Source organism: Diospyros lotus, chromosome 7, assembly GCF_014633365.1.
Source record: "Diospyros lotus cultivar Yz01 chromosome 7, ASM1463336v1, whole genome shotgun sequence".
Classification (NCBI taxonomy): Eukaryota; Viridiplantae; Streptophyta; class Magnoliopsida; order Ericales; family Ebenaceae; genus Diospyros; species Diospyros lotus.
Window position 1 is genome coordinate 21,921,262 of NC_068344.1, and position 18,474 is coordinate 21,939,735.

The following is an 18,474-nucleotide window of genomic DNA, read 5'->3' on the forward strand; positions in this document are numbered from 1 at the left end:
GCCTAAATGAACATTCTTGATGCATTTCTTATTCTACAGCCACATAGGGCTTGCTTCTCCTTACATTTCCTTGTGAAATGATGTTGTACCCTAATGAGATAGGTTTCAGATGATGATTGGGGTTGAGTTGGTTGGATAACTCTGCTTGTGAATATTTCTGCAATAGGAAATTGGAATTAAGGAGCTGCTGTAGAATTTTCTATATGCAATCAACCTAATCAAGTAAATCTGCCAATTATTGGAATGAGCTGACAGATTATTCGAGTGGGCTATAATTTCTTTACTATCAAATCTTCATTTTTTCTTTATTTCAATAGTTTGTTTCTTATTTTGGTTAGTTTTGTGTTACTTGATTGGGGCGAGTTTACCTTCCCACTTGTTTCTGACCAAAAGCCCCTCACCTTTCAAGAAATCTTTCATATAGTCTCCAATCCTTGAAGAAATTTTAGGATATGGCCCATCTTTTAAGATTTTTTTTTTTTTCAAATACACTATGCTTCATTTGACATTTAAAATTTATTCATAGTTCTTATAAGAAAAACATTCAATATCTTTTATATACTAAGAAAAAAAAACTGTAATAATGTTCTAACATTAAAGAAGTATATATATATTTTCTATTTTATTTTTTCCTTAAAATTATATTATAATTAAGCCCGTGCTAATTAATATATATACATATATTATACATTAATTCTTTGAGTTCGCAAATGTATATATCTGTCACGTTCAATCATCTTGATGTTAAAGTAAGAAAAATAATTCTTTTATCTTTTATGTTCTTTCGCTTTTTCCACCCTTTTATCTATATATATGAAACTCCAAAGCACACATGCAAACCAGTAGCGCACAGCCTCGAATGCCTGTGACACCACATGCACAAACTTAATTCCTTCACGAGATATTTCCTTCCTAATAATTAATACATATATATATATATATATGTGGAAGACACCATATGTACCAAAAAATATATAGAAAAGGGGTTATATATGACATACATACCAGAAATTAATTTTATATATAATTTTCACAAATTAATGATACAGCTTATATAGATATTTGATAAAGTGAGAAGAAGAATAAGTATTAAAGTGGTTCCTAATTATAAAAATGTCATTTTCATCACAACATTCTACCAATAAATACATTTTGTTCAAAAAATTTGTAATAATTCCGTTTTTCACTGAGAAAACCTCAACCTCTTAATCCCTTAAGGATTAATGGTTGGTTGGTACGTACAGTGCATGCATCTTGTCATCTTTTTAATCACTTGATATATGCGTGTGTGTGTGTGTGTGTAGTTTATATGTTTGAAAGGATAGTACTATCGTCCTAATGTAATTGTAATGAATGCACAATTCCGAGCTCTAAATAAAGATCTAAGTAAGCCGTTTAATTACCAAACTTCCCCCAATCTGCCGAACCTAATATTATTTTGTGGTTTGTGACTCTAAGTAAGATGCTGAAATATATATGTGGCTGTGGTTGATGATGCATGCGATCGGTCGAGTTCAAAGATTCAACCCAAAGCCACGAGATAATATAATTAGATCTAGTTCAGGATCGATTATTTGTATCCCTAACATGTTTAGGTTGGCGGGTCATGAAGCAAAGCATTTATACAGCCTTCGATTAGGTGTAAATGAATAGGCTTGTAACTAAAACAATGGTGGACCAACCAAGAAAAGAACTTATTTATATGTGTGTGGCTATACGTCTTCATGTCCAAAGCATTTTATATATAGTATACTCAATTTGGATTTAAAGAAAGAATAATGTTACATGAGTTGACTGGGTGAAACCTTAATATTTTTGCTAAAAGTGAATTTTTACTTACTCAGCCAATTGAGTCGGCGCATTCAAAAAAAAAGAAAAAAAGAAAAAAATTAAAAGAGGTGGAGAAGGGTTTTCTTGTAAATGAAGCAATGGAATTAACCTACACCATACGAGATTATTTTTGGCTGTGGTGGCAGCATTGGTGACAATTCCAAGCTACCACAATCCTTGCACAGAAGAAGAAGCAAGCGGCCGGATCGATCGACAACATCAGCAAGATTAATTAGTGATGTTCAAAACATTACCCATGAATTAATGATCAGTCAAGACATGCGCATGTAATAAATTAATTAAAGAATTTTTCGAATTTGAATTCCAAGTTTGATATATAATATTTATCAATTAGGTGTGTCAAAAAGAGGAAAAAAATTAAACAATTGAACCCACAACTGGGAATTAATTAATCAATGGTAACAATGGAAAGAATGGTGGGTGTGTGAATGAAGGTCCAAAGTATGAAACGAAATGAAAGAAAGAAAAGAATTATAGAAAGAAAGAAAGAAAAATGGGAACCTCCTCCTCGATCAATAGTGACAATCCACCAAAGCGGGGGCGGTGGAGAGCACAAGTGATTTTTGTTGCTGTTGCTGCTGCTGCTGCGGCGGCGGCGGTGGCTTTTGCTTCGACGCGAAGGCCAGCTGCTTCGATTCCTGATGATGATGATGATCTTCTGGGGCTGGAAGGTTCAGATCCAGATCCAACGATAATGCTTTGGTCCTCGCCTTTTTCGCTTCTTGGTGGTTATTATGAACAGCCGACGACTGATCCAAACCTGATGGAGTTAAACACAAAGTCGTGTTGGTGCCGGCGCCAGGGGCAGGCCCCCGGTGCCGCCGCATGTGGCCGCCCAAGGCCTGCCCGGAGGTGAACTCCGACCCGCAAATCGAGCACTCGTGGAGCTTCAACGACGACCTGCCGGCCATGGAAGACAAAGGCCTATTGTTGTTATTGCTCATCAGATGCAGTGAAATCTTGAATTGTTCTTCTTCGTCGTCGTCCGACAAGAACGCAATCGGCCGCTTCGCCTCTGCCGCCGCCGCGGCCTTCGGCTTCTTGTGGCTGGCCCGGTGGCCGCCGAGGGCCTGGAACGACGGGAAAGTCCGACCGCACGTCTTGCACTGGTAAACGTACATCCCCACCTTGCCGTTGCCGGTGGCCGGCGCCTCCACGAATCTCTTGCTGGTGAATTTCAGCCCCATATTGTCGTAATTGGGCTTCAATGGCTGGTCTTGAGATCGGCCTTGCGCCAGAAGAATCAGGCAATTGGCCATGTCCTCCTCTTCCTCGGTGGCGGTCTCCGCGAATTCATCAGCCGAGGTGGCAGGCGACGAGGCCATGTTGTTGTTGTTGTTGTTGTTATTGTTTCCGGTGTTGGAATGAATGTCGCCGTTGCTGCCATCGCCGCTGGAATTAGAATGGGCGGGAATGGAGAAAGGAATTGGAGATAGAACCCGTTGGCGCTTGGTTCTCTTGCCTTTGACGATGTGCATGGCTTCCTCCAAAGTTTCCATGTTTTTGGCCTCCAAAACCACTGCCACCACCACCACTGCAGCCACCACCACCATCAAAAATTCAAAAAGATTAGATAAAGATAGCAGAGATCATATATATATATATATATATGTAGAGAGAGAGAGAGAGAGAGAGAGAGGTTTAGGAGTCAAAAGGCACCTGGAGAAATTAATTAGAGAGTAAAGTGTGAATGAGTCTGCTGGCCAGCCATTTCTTGGGAGTCAGGCTGTAAATGGGTATATATGAACCAGAAAGGGTGCAAATTTAGAGAGAGAGAAAAAGAAGTAATAAGACAGAGACCATTGTAAGAGAGGGATATCTAAAAAAAGGGGTGGGGGAGGGCACTTCAAACAGTTGGAGGAGAGGAGAGGTGAAGTTTGTTGGATGTGAAGTCCGCCTCACACTCTCTTTCTCACACTTTGCCAACTCACACTCCCATCAACCATACTTTCATATATAGACAACATATACGTACAATCTCCCTCCCTCCCTCAATTCATTCTACATATATGCATCATTTCTCTTTAATTACATCTATCTATTAATCACTATCTATCTATCTATTATATATGCACTTGTGTTTAGATCATCGCACTCCGACATTTGTCGAGACAACAACTCAAACCTCATTCAGTGGTGGTCACTCACTATTATATTATATGTCATCCTCTATGAACTTTGCACATATACATATATATATATATATAAAAGTCTCATTTATAATATCCCTTTCTTGATTCCATCTATCTTATCTCTCAACCACCCAAGTGAATTATATATATGTAAATTAGCAGATTAATTTGGGTTATACGTATGCAAATTCGGGTATGGATGCTAACATGAATCGGGGGCTTAATTATTTCTTTGTATTCCAAAATTGGCATATAGTGGTGCTTAATTAATTAAACTTTGCCAAACTAGTGGACCGCAACTTTCTTTGAACTAATTAATGGTTAGGAAGTTAGCTAGCCTGCTTCTAATATATATATCAACTTCGTGTATGTAGGAAGGAGTTCTTAAACTTAATTAGAACTCCCTAATTTTGTTTGGTGCCGCAGATCTCTCAGGCTCCTAAGTTATTTCAGGGTTTAATTAGTATTCTAATAATTAATTAATTTACGATAACCTTTAACAAGTAATTAATAATTTAATTAGAAATTAAGAGAGATTCTAGATGTGTGGGGTGGGGAAGAAGCAAGGTGGTCCATTGCTTTGGCTTTGGCTCAAGGATTCTATTTCCATGCGTGTGGATAGATAAATAGATAGATATAAGGGGAAATGAAAAGGTGCATATTATTGGATTGGATTGGATTGGACTGGAGTGCAAGGAATCCTTGGTGCTCAGCTTTCTTAATTTGTATACTTCATTTCCTTCTAATTAATTTGCCTAATTAAATAGGCCACTTATTTCACATGCCTCCCCATGTATCTAACATTAATAATTCTCTCTATGGCCCGGATATTTAAAGATTTAGGAACCCTTGGAAACTATTAATATATATTAATTCTTACACAATTTTCATGTATAAGGCATTATTAATTAATTTTAACAATTTATCAACTGAACTTATAAGTTTATTACAATCATAAAATACCATTAGAAATCAATAGCTCTTACTACAGTTAAAATAATGACTAGATGAATTAGTTAGACATAAAGAAAGGTGATGTGGACAATTATGTGGCTTTTAATTGTCATGTCATTATTCTTCATTTTGTGCTTATTGGTTAGTAATATTCATCAAATTTTCTCAAAATAATCAATTAAAAGACACGTTATCTTTCTTTTAGATCAACTAATAATCCACCAAGTCAAAAAAGGAAAAAGCTAACGGCATTCTATAATTGTAACAAATTGGCAAGTTCAATTAGGAATTGCTAAAATTAAAAGTTTATTATAAAATTATAACAAATCTAAAAGTTCAATGTTTTTTTTAATTTACCCATAATTAAAAGGGATATGTATATTGATTTATTTAAGATTTTTTCAGAGAAATTTTCTTCCAAAACCAGTGAGCACCCTTTCTAAAGATAGAGGAAAGTGCTGATAAAATTATAAATTAGGGGGATTTAAGTATAAAAAGTCAATTAGGATTTGAGAGTATACAATTATTCCATATATATGAGAAAATATGCAACAAATCAAAAGGTGGCCTTGAGGTTTAGGGAAAACGTGTAAAATTGTAAAATATGTAAATATGCAAGTTTTAAATGTTATTTTAGAATTACTCGAAAGGTTGATGAAAAAGAATAAGGGTTTAAACCTTATGTAATTAAATCTCTATAAAAGAACGACCCAAATAGATTTATAAAATTAAGATAATTGTAAATTTAATGAAAATCAAATACTTTGCTATGAACCTTAACTAGGTCTATGTAATTATCTCTTATTAACTTAATACTATAATAATATTATTATATTGCATATTCTAAAAAACTTTATTTTATCCATTTTAAATGCATTGAAAGCTACCAATAAACTTTATAAATAATATCTAGTCAATCAAAAATAATAGTGATTAGGTTGAAGACCCATGTTAGCCATATGCACGTGTAATAGGGATATGTCATTGTCATGATATAGCCCGACGCCTATGCAAGACAACCTAAAAATTAACTCACCTCAACTCACCAATTAACTTGCCTCAAGTTGGGGAGTAACAACCCTGACCATATGAAGTCTAAACTAACCCAAGTTTTGCACTTGTGCTCAGGCACTAATCGGGCATTTTGTCCGTCACCTGCCCCCCAATGACCCTTTTGCTAACTTAACCCTTAGACAGTACGTATATGCAAATCAAGCTTTGGGAATGCTAACCCTTAAGTGTGTTAATTATTGGGCAATGCTTTTAGGTCTATCTCCAAACTATTAAACCTTACACTTGAACAGGATGAATAAAGCCCAACAGTTACCTCTGACTATTTGTAGAGAATGTTCCCCGATAACTTAGAATTCTAAACCCTAATAAAATTGGGACTACTAATCTTACCATCCCTAACAAATCAAGACCACAATGATTACATGCATAAGGATTTTGGATAATACTATTATGATATACCCTTTTATGGTCTACCCATCCACCCATGCCTTTTCATCACTTACAATGGCGAGTGTGTCAAGTCCCACCCATTGGAGCCCACTTGAATTAAAACAAAATTATTATTATTATTATTATTATTATTATAAAGGTGCCGTCTGTGCATATTGGTGATTTGATGAGAAGAAGAAAATTAAGATTGAGACGTGGAAAGCAAGATGGCGCAAGCCGCGAACAAAGAAGAAAAGGATTTGATTTTACAAACTTTTGACCAAGATCAATTGGTGATTTTAGCTCTAATCTTGATGAAATTTTAACATGTTGTTGTTGTGCTCGCTAAGTTTTACAAGGGGCACGTTTCCAATCATCATTTCAACTTTTTTTTGGATATTTTTCTTATATCCTAGTTTGGTTAGATTTCATAGTTTTTCTTTTGTATGGATGTCAAAATTAATTCTTAAATTTAATTATCGAGATACACTACAAAAAAATTGATTTTTTACAATATTTTTTGCAACGGTTTTAAAAATCGTTGCAAAACATGATATTTTTGCTGAGATTTTTTAAAACCGTGGCAAAATTCATTAAAACATTTAATTTTGTGACAATTTTCAAAGATTTATCGCTAAATTAAGAAAATAATTAAATAATTAAATTAAATTTAGTGGTAGATTACGAGAAACTGTTGTTAAATTTAAAAATAATTCAATAATTCAATAATTAAAATTAAAATAATATTTGTTGCGATTTTGAAAAATCATCGCAAAATTCATTAAAAAATTGAATTTAGTAGCGATTTTTGACAAACTACAGCTAAATTTAAAAAATAATTAAATAATTTAAAATAAAAATTAAATTAACATTTGCAACGGTTTTGAAAACCATCGCGAAATTCATTAGAAAATTAAATTTAGTGGCAGTTTTTAACAAACCGCCGCTATATTTAAAAAATAATTAAATAATTTAAAATTAAAATTAAATTAACATTTGCAGCAATTTTTAAAAATTATCACAAAATTCGTTAAAAAATTGACTTTAGGGGCAATTTTTGAGAAACTGTCGCTAAATTTAAAAAATAATTAAATAATTCAAAATTAAAATTAAATTAACATTTGTAGGGACTTTTAAAAATCACCGCAAAATTCATTAAAAAATTAAATTTTACTTAAGAAAATAATTAAAAATTAAATTAATAAAAAGAAATATAAAATCTTGAATAAAATTAAAATTTAATTTAAATTAATCACAAAATTCATTAAAAAATTTAATTTAAAAAAATAAAAAGAAATTTAACAAAATTTTAATAATTTTAAAAAAATATATAAAATCTTCTTTTTATTTTTTAATCAATTAATTTATTTATTTAATTTAACTCAATTAATATTTTTTAATTTATATTAAAAAATATAAAATATAATTCTAAAAAATAGTAATTGGATTAGTATATAATTTATATGCGCGCATATATAATAAGGAGGCTTCGCAGATCAGATGGTTCGCACGCATAGGGGAGGTCCTGGGTTTGAAACTAGGGAGGGAAAGGCTAGGAAGTTAATTTTCGGCATTGCCACATGGCGCGCAGGGGTTAGGTGCGCACGTGAGCGAGCAGGGCTAGGCCCGAGTGCCGAGCGCGCAACCTTGCCTCCCATGCTTGCGCGGGCCTGGCAATTAAAAATTTATTTTTTTAATTTTTGCTACAGTTCTGAAAATGTTGTTAAATATTTTAAAAATTATCATTAAATCACTTATTTTGTGGCGGTTTACAAACAGTCACAAAAAATATAATTTGCAGAGGTTACTCCAGCGGTTGCCAAAAATCATCGCTAAATGTTTCGCAACACCTAATTTAGTGGCAATTTTGAAAATCGCCACTAAATGTAAAAAATAATTACCGCTAAATATGCTGATTTTTTTTGTAGTGATAGACCTCTAGCTAAGCTAGGGAAAAACCTTTATAGGCCGCCCATTATTTTAATAATAGAAGATTGATTGACTTGTGCTTGTGGTTTTTACCTGTTATTTTATTTTTGATGATGAAAAACTTTATATCTTTGGAATTTGAAAATGAAATATATTTTATCCACTATAAAAAATCAGCGTTTTAGCGATGGAAAATTTCATCGCTAAAACATCAAATTCCGTCACTAAATTTTTTAGCGATGAATTTAGGGACGGGTACCTTTTCGTCGTTAAATTTGAATTATTTTATTTAATTTTTTTTTATTTTTTAGCGACGGGGTTGATCCCATTTCTAAATTTTAATTTTTTTTTATTTTTTAGCGACTGGGTTGATCTCGTCGCTAAATTTTAATTTTTTTTATTTAATTTTTTTTATTTTTTAACGACTGGGCCGTCACTAAATTTAAATTTTTTATTTAATTTTATTTGTATTTTTTATCGACGAGGCCGTCGCTAAATTTAAATTTCTTTTTATTTATTTATTTTTATTTTTTAGCGACGGGGTTGACCCGTCGCTAATTCTTCAACGCACACCAGGCCTCGCGACCTCCCCTATGTGCGCCACGTGGCTGCGTCTCTGCTCGCCACGTGGCAACATTGGGATATTACTCCCCCAACTATTATTCTCAAGCTTTCTACCGAATTCAAACCCCAACCTCTCATAACCAAGTTTCGTGTGCGAGCTAGCCAATCTAGAAGCCTTCTTGTTTATTGTTATACATAAAATATATTTATAGTATTCTCTTCCAAATATTTCAAAATTATAACAGAAGCTTGTAAAGAGTTCATATGAATGAAAAATTTTGTTTAAGAACTTAGTTTCAAGCAAGACAAGTATGAACTATTTTGTGATAGAGGGCTATTCATTTTAGTATGAATTCTAGTTTTCACTCCCAATTCAAACATGTTGATGTGAGGTGTTATTGGATTAGGAATGTGTTGGAAATGAAACAGTTATAGGTTGAAAAGATCCATACCATTGATAATGAGTTTGATATGTTGACCGTCTTTATTGAAGGAGAAGCTTAAGTTTTGTCATTTTATAGTTGGATGGTTACTTTCCCATATGGACATGAGGGGGGGAGAATTGTTAAGTGAGGTCTCACTTATTGGGCCTCACTACTTGAATTAAAAAAATTATTATTACTATAAAGGTTTGTTGCCTAGAAAAACATCCAAGAATGGGTGAATTGAGTTTTTCAAAAATTAATAATTTTATCTCTTTTGAAAATTCTTAAATTTGTGATTTTAATATGTGATGATTGCAATAAGATTAATAACAATAAAATCATACAATCACAAAGAACAAGAGAAATTTATAAAGGTTCGGTTCTAAAGAGCCTAATTCTTTCTCTCAAGACTTAGCTTGAGATTCCACTAGGAGAATCAACACTATCTTTTAATTGAAATTAAAACGAACATACAATCCATTGTCTAAGCAAGAACCACTAGCACATTACTAACAAATACAATCCCCTCACACAACAAGTAAAAATAACAAACTTATAACCAGAGGCAATTACTGATAAGTCACCAAAGGTTAAAAATTCCACCAGTCAGTACACTTCCGGCATTTTGAATATTCTCACTCTTATTTGAATGCTCTATCAAGTTGTTCTACCTTGAGCCTCCATACTTATCCTATATATATATAGCTTCCAAACACACTAGTCATTAAAAAAATAGTTAATATGAAGTTTGAAATTCAAAAAATGTTTAACCTTTCTCAAATAATAAGAAAACATATCTAAAAACAATCTCCTTTAATTCAAAATAAATTTACTTTTTGTATGAGTAAGAAAAAACATGTCTAAAAATACTTATCCTTTAATTCAAAATTTAAAAATTTAAATATAAACTTTAAAATATAAATGATTAAAATAAGAAAACATATCTAAAAATAATTCTCTTTTAATTCAAAATAAATTTACTTTTTACATGAGTAAGAGAAAATATTTATATTATAAAAATATTTTTATTAATCATCAAAACTTAATTAATATGAGCAAGTTGGCTCAATAGTATCCTATGTGTGCATGTGGGTGATTTTATGAGAAAAAAAAAATTGAGATTGAGATAGAAAGAGCAAGATGACATGGAGGTTCCATGTTTGTGTATTAATCAATGTTGCCCCCTTCCCTTTTTAGAGCTTTTGTGGTCTTCCTACCACGGTAATCCAAGTTTAACTAGTGAAGAGGCAAGTGATCTTGCCATTGACGCATAATGATGATTTGGCTTGATTCTTTAGGTGTCTCACGTTTGTGCGTGTTATGTGGATTCTTACATTATTACCAATCCAAGTGTTTAACCCAAAAGGATGGGTGTGAGTTGGGGCAAGGTTATACTCAAATGGTATTACAAAGTTAATATACATATGAAAGTTTGGTATAAAAATTGATAATTTTTATAGTTCATTACAAAATTGATAAGTAAGGATATTTTACTAATAAATTACCCTTATTAAAATTGGACCGTTTTGTCGATACTAGTTTGATTCAAGAAAAAAGGCTAGATATGTCTATAAACTTGTCAAAACTAGTTGGTTTTAGTTTTTTTTCGAAAATACCAAATACCCACAATTTTTACAGATTTATTTTCTTTAATAGGTGAATGGGTTAGTTTTTGTGAAGAAAATAAAACAAAAAGGGAGAATAAAGATTACAAATTTAAAAATAGAAAAAATAATATATTTAAATTTATAAATAAAATTACGTAAAATAATTTATACATTTAAACCACACATTTTATGAGTTCACTTACTAGTATATATAAAAGCTCTACCCTAAAACATTTAAATCACATTAATTTGCATCTATGTATATGGACATAACTATATATATAATAATGCTCAACTTGATGGATTTAAATCACATTAGTTACATTAAATTAAATTATAGTAAAATTATTTACATTATATATTAAAGTTATTAGATTAACTTAAAATAATTTATATAAATGATCTTTTATTTTCCTATTTTTTGAATTTGTAGGCTTAAAATAAATTGAAAGGAATTTGTAAAGTTTTATCCATTAAAAGTTATTTAAAAACATTAAATGAATAAATAAAAGGATAATTTAAAGTCATAAAATAATGACATTCTAATAAATAAAATATAAATTAATATTCATCTTGGTTTTACCATTAAGTTGCATAAGAATTATTTAAATTAATGCTTTTTAAAAAGATAAATCAATGTCGGTAAAATAATAAAACTCTAATAATTAAAGTATAAATCAATATTCATCATAGTTTTACCATTAAATACATTAAAATTATTTAAATTAATTCTCCTTTATTTTTTATTTATGTTTTTGAAAGAAATTGTTATTTAATCACATTAAGGCTATTAAGTGATAAAAAAATTTAGGGCCTGAAAAAGTTTAAAGAAAATTTGAAGTCTTATAAATTAATAAAATAGGAGTTGAAAAAATTATACATTTGTCTCTATAGATTTTAATATTATTTGAATAAGTTTGAAATAATATTAATTCACATTATTAACTCTAATAAATTACATTAAAATCATTAAATGAATTTTTCTATTTTCTCATTTTTATTACTCAAATGGATTTGTTGTGTTAAAATAAATTCAAAATAATTTAAAATTTTTATGAATAATAAATGTATTTAAATAAAAAAGTATTTGTTACTATTATTTTATGAGTCTTTGAATCGGATAATTATTTTTTTAGGAGGTTGTCATAAAATTTAAAATATTACACTCATCACCTATTACTATTTTAAAAATTCAACTAAATTTAAAAAAAAATTAATTTATTGACAATAACATATTTAAGTTATATTTTAAGATCATAAAAGAAGTAATATAATTTTTATATAAATTTAATTATACATTTAAGCTAGTGTTAAATCATTTAGTGTGCGTCTATATATATATATATATGTATATATCTTGCAACTGCAACAATACATTAACTAAAGGATTTTTTTTTTTTTTTGGCTAAAGAAAACCATATATAAAATATAACTTTTTCAGGTAATAATAAAAGTATTATAATTTTGAGTTTGGAATGATATTTGGAGGGGTGATTCCAAAAATATGTGGATGAAAATATAAATTGTACAAAGGCAAGGGCCAAGGGAGGTGCCTAGAAATTTTGAGAATAACTATTTCAGATTGCTTAGATAGGAATTAAGAAAGATTAAAGACAGAGAAAACCAAACCGTCCTCTGTTGGCTGTATGCTGAAACTTGCACTCAGCTTAATATCAGATCTCCATATATACAACCCTCTGCATATATATCAACCTATATGCAGGAAGAAATATATAGAAATATTAGTTATTTAATCATCTATCTAATTAATCTGATTCAAAAAATACCCTTTATATATCTATCTAATGTGTGAAATCTGTGGGAGTGTTAATAATGGTTAGAATTAGTTAGTTAATCATCTATCTAATTAATTAATCCCTAAAAGTGATCCGCCCATTCCATCATTTTCAAATAAATATACAATTAATTTTGCTGCATAATGTTTAGTGAAGAATTAATTAGGATTTATATATTAATTACTGGAAAAAGAGTGGTTCGAAGAGAGGGTTGAGGATAAGGCATCTTGATGATCTTGTTGGGTTTTGGGTGGGGGGGTGGGGGGGAAGAAACAATCATTGAAGAGTTTGTTTAGGGTCTGTACGTATGAGTGTGGGGCACGACCACTATATACCACGTATATGTGTGTGCGTGGTTTGATTCATCAACTGCTAATTATAAGAACCATGCAATAGCAATCCATCACCTTTTAATTAATGGCCTTCCTCTACTATATATGCATGTATATATATATATATATACACTACCAAATTAAACACAATATCCATTTGTTTATTACACCTGACAAACAAGAGTGGCCATATCAGATGCACTGCAGACTTTGGGAGAGTGTGCAAGCAACTGCAAGCCCATGATCAGTAAAGTATACCTGTCAATGTATGTAAATATAACCGACCACTCATATACATATATATATACACATTTAATTGTTTATTTTATGCCATACAATATTCTCCAAATTTGATAAGCCATCTCATGTATGAGAGAGAGAGAGAGAGAGAGAGAGAGAGAGAGAGAGAGAGAGAGAGTAGCTTGTGAGCAACTCAATATATGACATGTTTGTTGCAAGCAACTAAGCAACCCTAACTTCAAATATAAAAATTGGAAATAACTTAAGAGACGGAATGTGTAAGAGAATCAATGAACTTGTGCTCACTCTCCTGCATATATATATGTATATGATATATATATATATATACACGTCAACTGCCCCACAGTGTGTTTTGCATCAATTTATTCATCGCCAATGCCAACTGCGTATTTATGACTTCAATTTCAATTATATGACTTAACGATCCCCCCAGTAGGAGATTAGAAGAGTCCTTCAAATCACGTCCTCTTTTTTTTTTTTCTCTTAATTATTTTTACTGCATGCATGGCCATCCACAAATCCCAATATATATATATATATATATATATTTGGTGGGACTGTCCCAGAAAACCCCAGACCAATCTTTCTTCTTTAGCTTCAAGTAAGACCTCCCATTTTGATGCTGCCCTCAAGCTGGGGCGATACGTTTCTTCAAGGAAAAGGAAAAGAAAATAATAGTAATAATAATTATAATAAAAACCAACCCCTCTCAAATCGCCCAATTGATGATTATAATTTTCATGACTAATGTCCCTTAGTTATGAACTTAGATCACTTTAGTCAATCATAAAGTTTCATTTTATTTAGCGTCGTCTGACAAAATTAATGGTTATTAATATTATTTAAAAAAATTTAATGACTTTTTTAACCCATTTTAAAATTTAACGATTAATTTGATACTTAATTTTTTTTTTAAAAAAAGAAAAACTATTTCTAAGAATAATCATAGGAATTGATTTGTGAAAACACACACACAAAAAAAAAAAAAAAATTACAATTCATTTAGTTTCACCCTTTTTCATAGGAGGACACTAACAATAAAAAATGTCAATATATGCTTGTAAGAAACTAGGAAGAAGATTATCAAAAGGTGCAATGAGATTAATCATGTACTTAAATAAATTCTTGTGCAAACTTCTATATCAAAAAAATATATTGACTGACTTAATAATAATGTTATAAAAGCTCCATACAATTTTACCCACAAGAACTGACTAGATCATGTGATTCACTATTTAGTGGTTAAAAAGCATTTTAAAGTTATTATCTTGATGGGTTTCAAGTGCCCATCACTTGTGAACTATTGATTTTTGCAAAGTAAAAGTAACTATTAACTAATTTTCACAAGAACCTGAACATTGTACCTTACTCAAAACTCTAAATTTGAAAAAAAAAAAAAGAAGCAAGCAACAACCCCATTTATGAAAATTTAGTAGTTTGTTTGGTTTATTTTAAAATTTACTCGTCAATTTGACACACCCTTTTAGAAATAATTTTTCTTTTCAAAAAGAAGAAGGGGAGGGGGAGAGTATCGAATTTTAAAATGTGTCAAATAAACCGTTGAATTTTCATAAATGAGCCCCATTAGCCAACCATCAATTATTGACGGATAGTTGACAATTGGCTAACGTGGTTCCTTTTATAAAAAATCAAAGATTTTTTTGATCAATTTGGCGTCTGAGTAAAGCACCGTGATGAATTTGGCACTTTATTCTAAAACAAAATTAAAACTAATCGTTAAGAGAAAAAAAAAAAAGACAAAAACAACTAAACCCAAAAAATAGGAGTCACGATCAAACAAGCCAAACTTCTGGAAAATTAGACCAGACTTTGTGATTGTATCTGTGAATAAAAGAAAATCTTATCACTCTTGTATTTTCTATATATTATGCTATATATATATATTGATATGATTTTTGGGACCGATCACCACGTGTCATCTCTGCGAATGAATCTCGGGAATAATACCTCGAACTTAACGATGTCGGATCTCGGGAATGGAACTTGCAAGACAATGGAGTGATGGGGCTAGAGTCTTTTGGAGTGGACTCCGATGCTCAAATTAGTATAGTAAATGTAGGTAATAATAAATGTAAGAGCTAGAGAGTTTGACCATACTTGGTGATGACTTTTATTTTTTATAGGCGAACCCGTTATGGGGTACTCGAAATAAAACCCGAGATGAGCGGGCACGACTCCCAAGAATCCCGATCAAGTTGGAACGGGTCTTGTGGTCTAGTATGGATTTTTTGAATTCCGCTCTGGATTGTTAACTTGTCACGTGTCCATCTCTCAGACGATCCACGTGGCGAGCGAGACTATCAGTGCGTAGAGATATTCTTGTAATTTTAAGTAGTACCACATCATATATATATATATGTATGTATATATGAGTTTGTTTGTCCACAGAAAATACGATAGGGATTATCCTAATCTTGATAGAATCAGCCCAACATTGGCACCGCACAGGCTTTATTTTGTATCCAAGAGATAGAATGCCAGATGTCATAAATATCAGCCCATCAAATGCTAAGCAAATTTGACAAATCTCCCGTTTAATCAAAGGTTCCAAATGGGTTGTCACCATTAAAGCTCACAGCCTTCTCACACGAAATTACTCCATTTTTGAGAAAGCCAGAGATAACAGGCAGGAAAGAAGGGAATGGAGTCAATGCTGCAAAGGTGCGCCTTCCTTAACAATATTTTAAGCTCTGATATTCCAAGCACCAGATGAACATCAAGTAACAATTACAACAATGATAATAATAGAAATAAAATAGAACTCAAAAAAAGTCTTAATATATTGATAGGAAAATCTTCTATTTATGGGTCCTTGTCACGACGTTTATTTCCAGAGTTTCAAGTAATTTTGCGAATCTTAACTGGTTCACACTCTGGAAAATACTAGTTTAGAGGTGTTGAACCTTTCAATTTTGGATACATGTGAGCTGTCAAGGTTAAGAGGCCCAGCAGAACCCAACAGTCGAAAAATTGCCAGGACAAAAATCTTTTTCAAAATTGATAAGGACATATTTTGTCGCACCAACAAAGACTAAGACCCTACGACATAGGGTATCCCTTGAGAAAGAAGGATTGCATTGATTGAGAAGATGATTTAGGGCCTGGCACATAAAAACTCTCTAATTGAACCCCAAAAGTAGGATTTCCAGCTTCCTATAGGCAATTCTTTAATATTTCCTTTTTTTCTTAACTAAATTTATAAATTGCTTTGGATCGATGGACGAATTCCAACTTAGGCAGAGGACTTATTGCGGGGATGGCCCCTATGTCATTGTCACTACAGGTCATTGCCAAGACAATCCATGACCTGAAAGATTGCGCTTGATCTAACCCTAAACATCATATATATTTTCAAGGAAATTAAAAAAAAAAAGAACTAGTTTATGCATAAGATAAGCAACTTGGATATGATGACTCAAGTGTGACAATAACATTTTATACGAGACCCAGAAACAATAGGATGAAGATGAAATATGAAGAGCATGCATCTGCTAGAGCAAATGATAAATCTTTCCATTCTTTGTCCTTGATGTATGTAGTAATCATCTCTTTAGTTACTCAAAACACAAGAGAGTTTGAGTGATTTGAAACTTCAAATAGACAGAGAGAGGCCAATGGTGGGTGGAGTGGTGCTTGCTTGAAGTGGCAATAGGGTGTGTGGCTGTTTTTAGTTAGGAGGGTTTGTCCTTGGACAACAACCCTCATCCTAATGTGCCTAAATATTAGGTTTGGAACTACTATTTTACCCATTTCCATCTTAGAATTAATCCACAAGCCCCTTCCCGGCTAAAGAAGAGAAAGCAAAGCCCAGAAACTGTCAGTCAACTTTGAATTCAAACAATGAAAAAGAAAAAGAAAGAAAACAAAGAAAATCCATTAGTGTTACATGAGCGTATATCTGCACTTAATTTAGGCTCTTTCCTGTGAGTTTAGAATCTCAGCAATCATAGCTGTCTTGACTAGGTAAAGAGTAATAGAGTTTGGGGATTGTCAATAGAAGAATTCATAGGTTAGGAAGTTGACAGGGATTCGGGATACATATAAAACTAATTTGGTCCTAGTTCACTTCTCTATGAGGTTTATAATATAACATGCAATAAACAACATTGAAATGACAAGGATTTGTGTGGGAAGAACTAAGAGAGTAATTTTATTCACCGAATTAAAAATATCACTTTAGATCTCCCTTTCTACTCACTCTATTTCTCTCTTTCCTCTGTCCCATTGCCAACCGTTGGATTGCCACTAGCATCTAGGCAGCGATGCAGTGGGTCGACACCCGTTGGCGACAAGGATGAAGGAGAAATAAGAGAGAAATTGAGTGAATAGAGAAGAAAAACTCAAAATGACTTTTCAACTTGGATAAAGTCACTCCAAAATGAACAAAATCGCACTCAAACTAAGAAGTTAGATTGCCCTACACTCCAATCAAAGTTAAAAAATTTTTATGAGGTGAATTTAAAGACAAATTTCACCGTGATTTCAAGAAAAATGAATGAAAATATTTTGATCTATTTCATTACTATCATATCATCTCTCCCAAATGAAGAAAACTCTTTTCAATCTCCCCCTCATTTGCATTGTACATAACTTCTTTTTCATATATAACATTATCTATTAGGGTTAAGCGCATATCAATAATTGATGTAGATCTTTCCAAGGCCTAACAGGAGTAGTTGTCTATGCCACAATTGCCACAATTTGATTATAAAAAAATGAAATTTACTACAATCAGCAGTCACAATTGAATTCTAGAATATTCTTCACAAAATATCTAAAATATTGATAATAGAACATTTCAAAACTTAAAAGGGACTAGAATTATGTAGAACGGCTAGAACCTTCTAGAAAAACTCTCGAGTTCTCCTCAAATGAAGAGAATATCAGAAGCATCTATTTGTTAAGAAGGAGAAAGTTGTTAAATTCATTTATGATTATTGTTAATTAGCTAAACTAATTTCGATTAGTTAGATTAGTTAGAAACAGAATTTTGTTTCTGTTTCTGTTTCTTTTTCTTCCTTTCTTCTGTATATAGGCTCTGTTTTCGTCCATCAAAAAAGTTGAGGCATTCATTTCATAACACTATTAACCCGCAAGAGTTGCTTCTTCCCGCTGCCCAGCATGAGAATATTTGTTCCTTGCTCAATTATATATGAAGG

The 18,474-nt window shown here is 31.9% G+C and overlaps 1 protein-coding gene across 2 annotated transcripts; it reads right to left on the reverse strand.

Moving 5' to 3' along the window:
• Positions 1-2,167: 2,167 nt before the first annotated feature.
• Positions 2,168-3,742, reverse strand: LOC127806634 (zinc finger protein ZAT5-like). Of its 2 annotated transcripts, XM_052344047.1 has the most exons (2): positions 3,511-3,742; positions 2,168-3,385 (listed from the first exon to the last, which is right to left on the reverse strand). In XM_052344047.1, the coding sequence occupies exon 2, from the start codon at positions 3,348-3,350 to the stop codon at positions 2,364-2,366; it is 987 nt and encodes a 328-aa protein (XP_052200007.1). In that variant the 5' UTR covers positions 3,351-3,385; positions 3,511-3,742; the 3' UTR covers positions 2,168-2,363. The 2 variants fall into 2 exon arrangements, with proteins under 2 accessions (XP_052200007.1, XP_052200006.1); XM_052344046.1 differs by lacking the exon at positions 3,511-3,742 and having other exon boundaries at positions 2,168-3,477.
• Between the last annotated feature and the right edge of the window lie 14,732 nt (positions 3,743-18,474).

Excerpts from the sequence above, each read along its gene's own strand:
- LOC127806634 (XM_052344046.1), bottom strand. The coding sequence starts at position 3,404 with ATGGTGGTGGTGGCTGCAGTGGTGGTGGTGGCAGTGGTTTTGGAGGCC.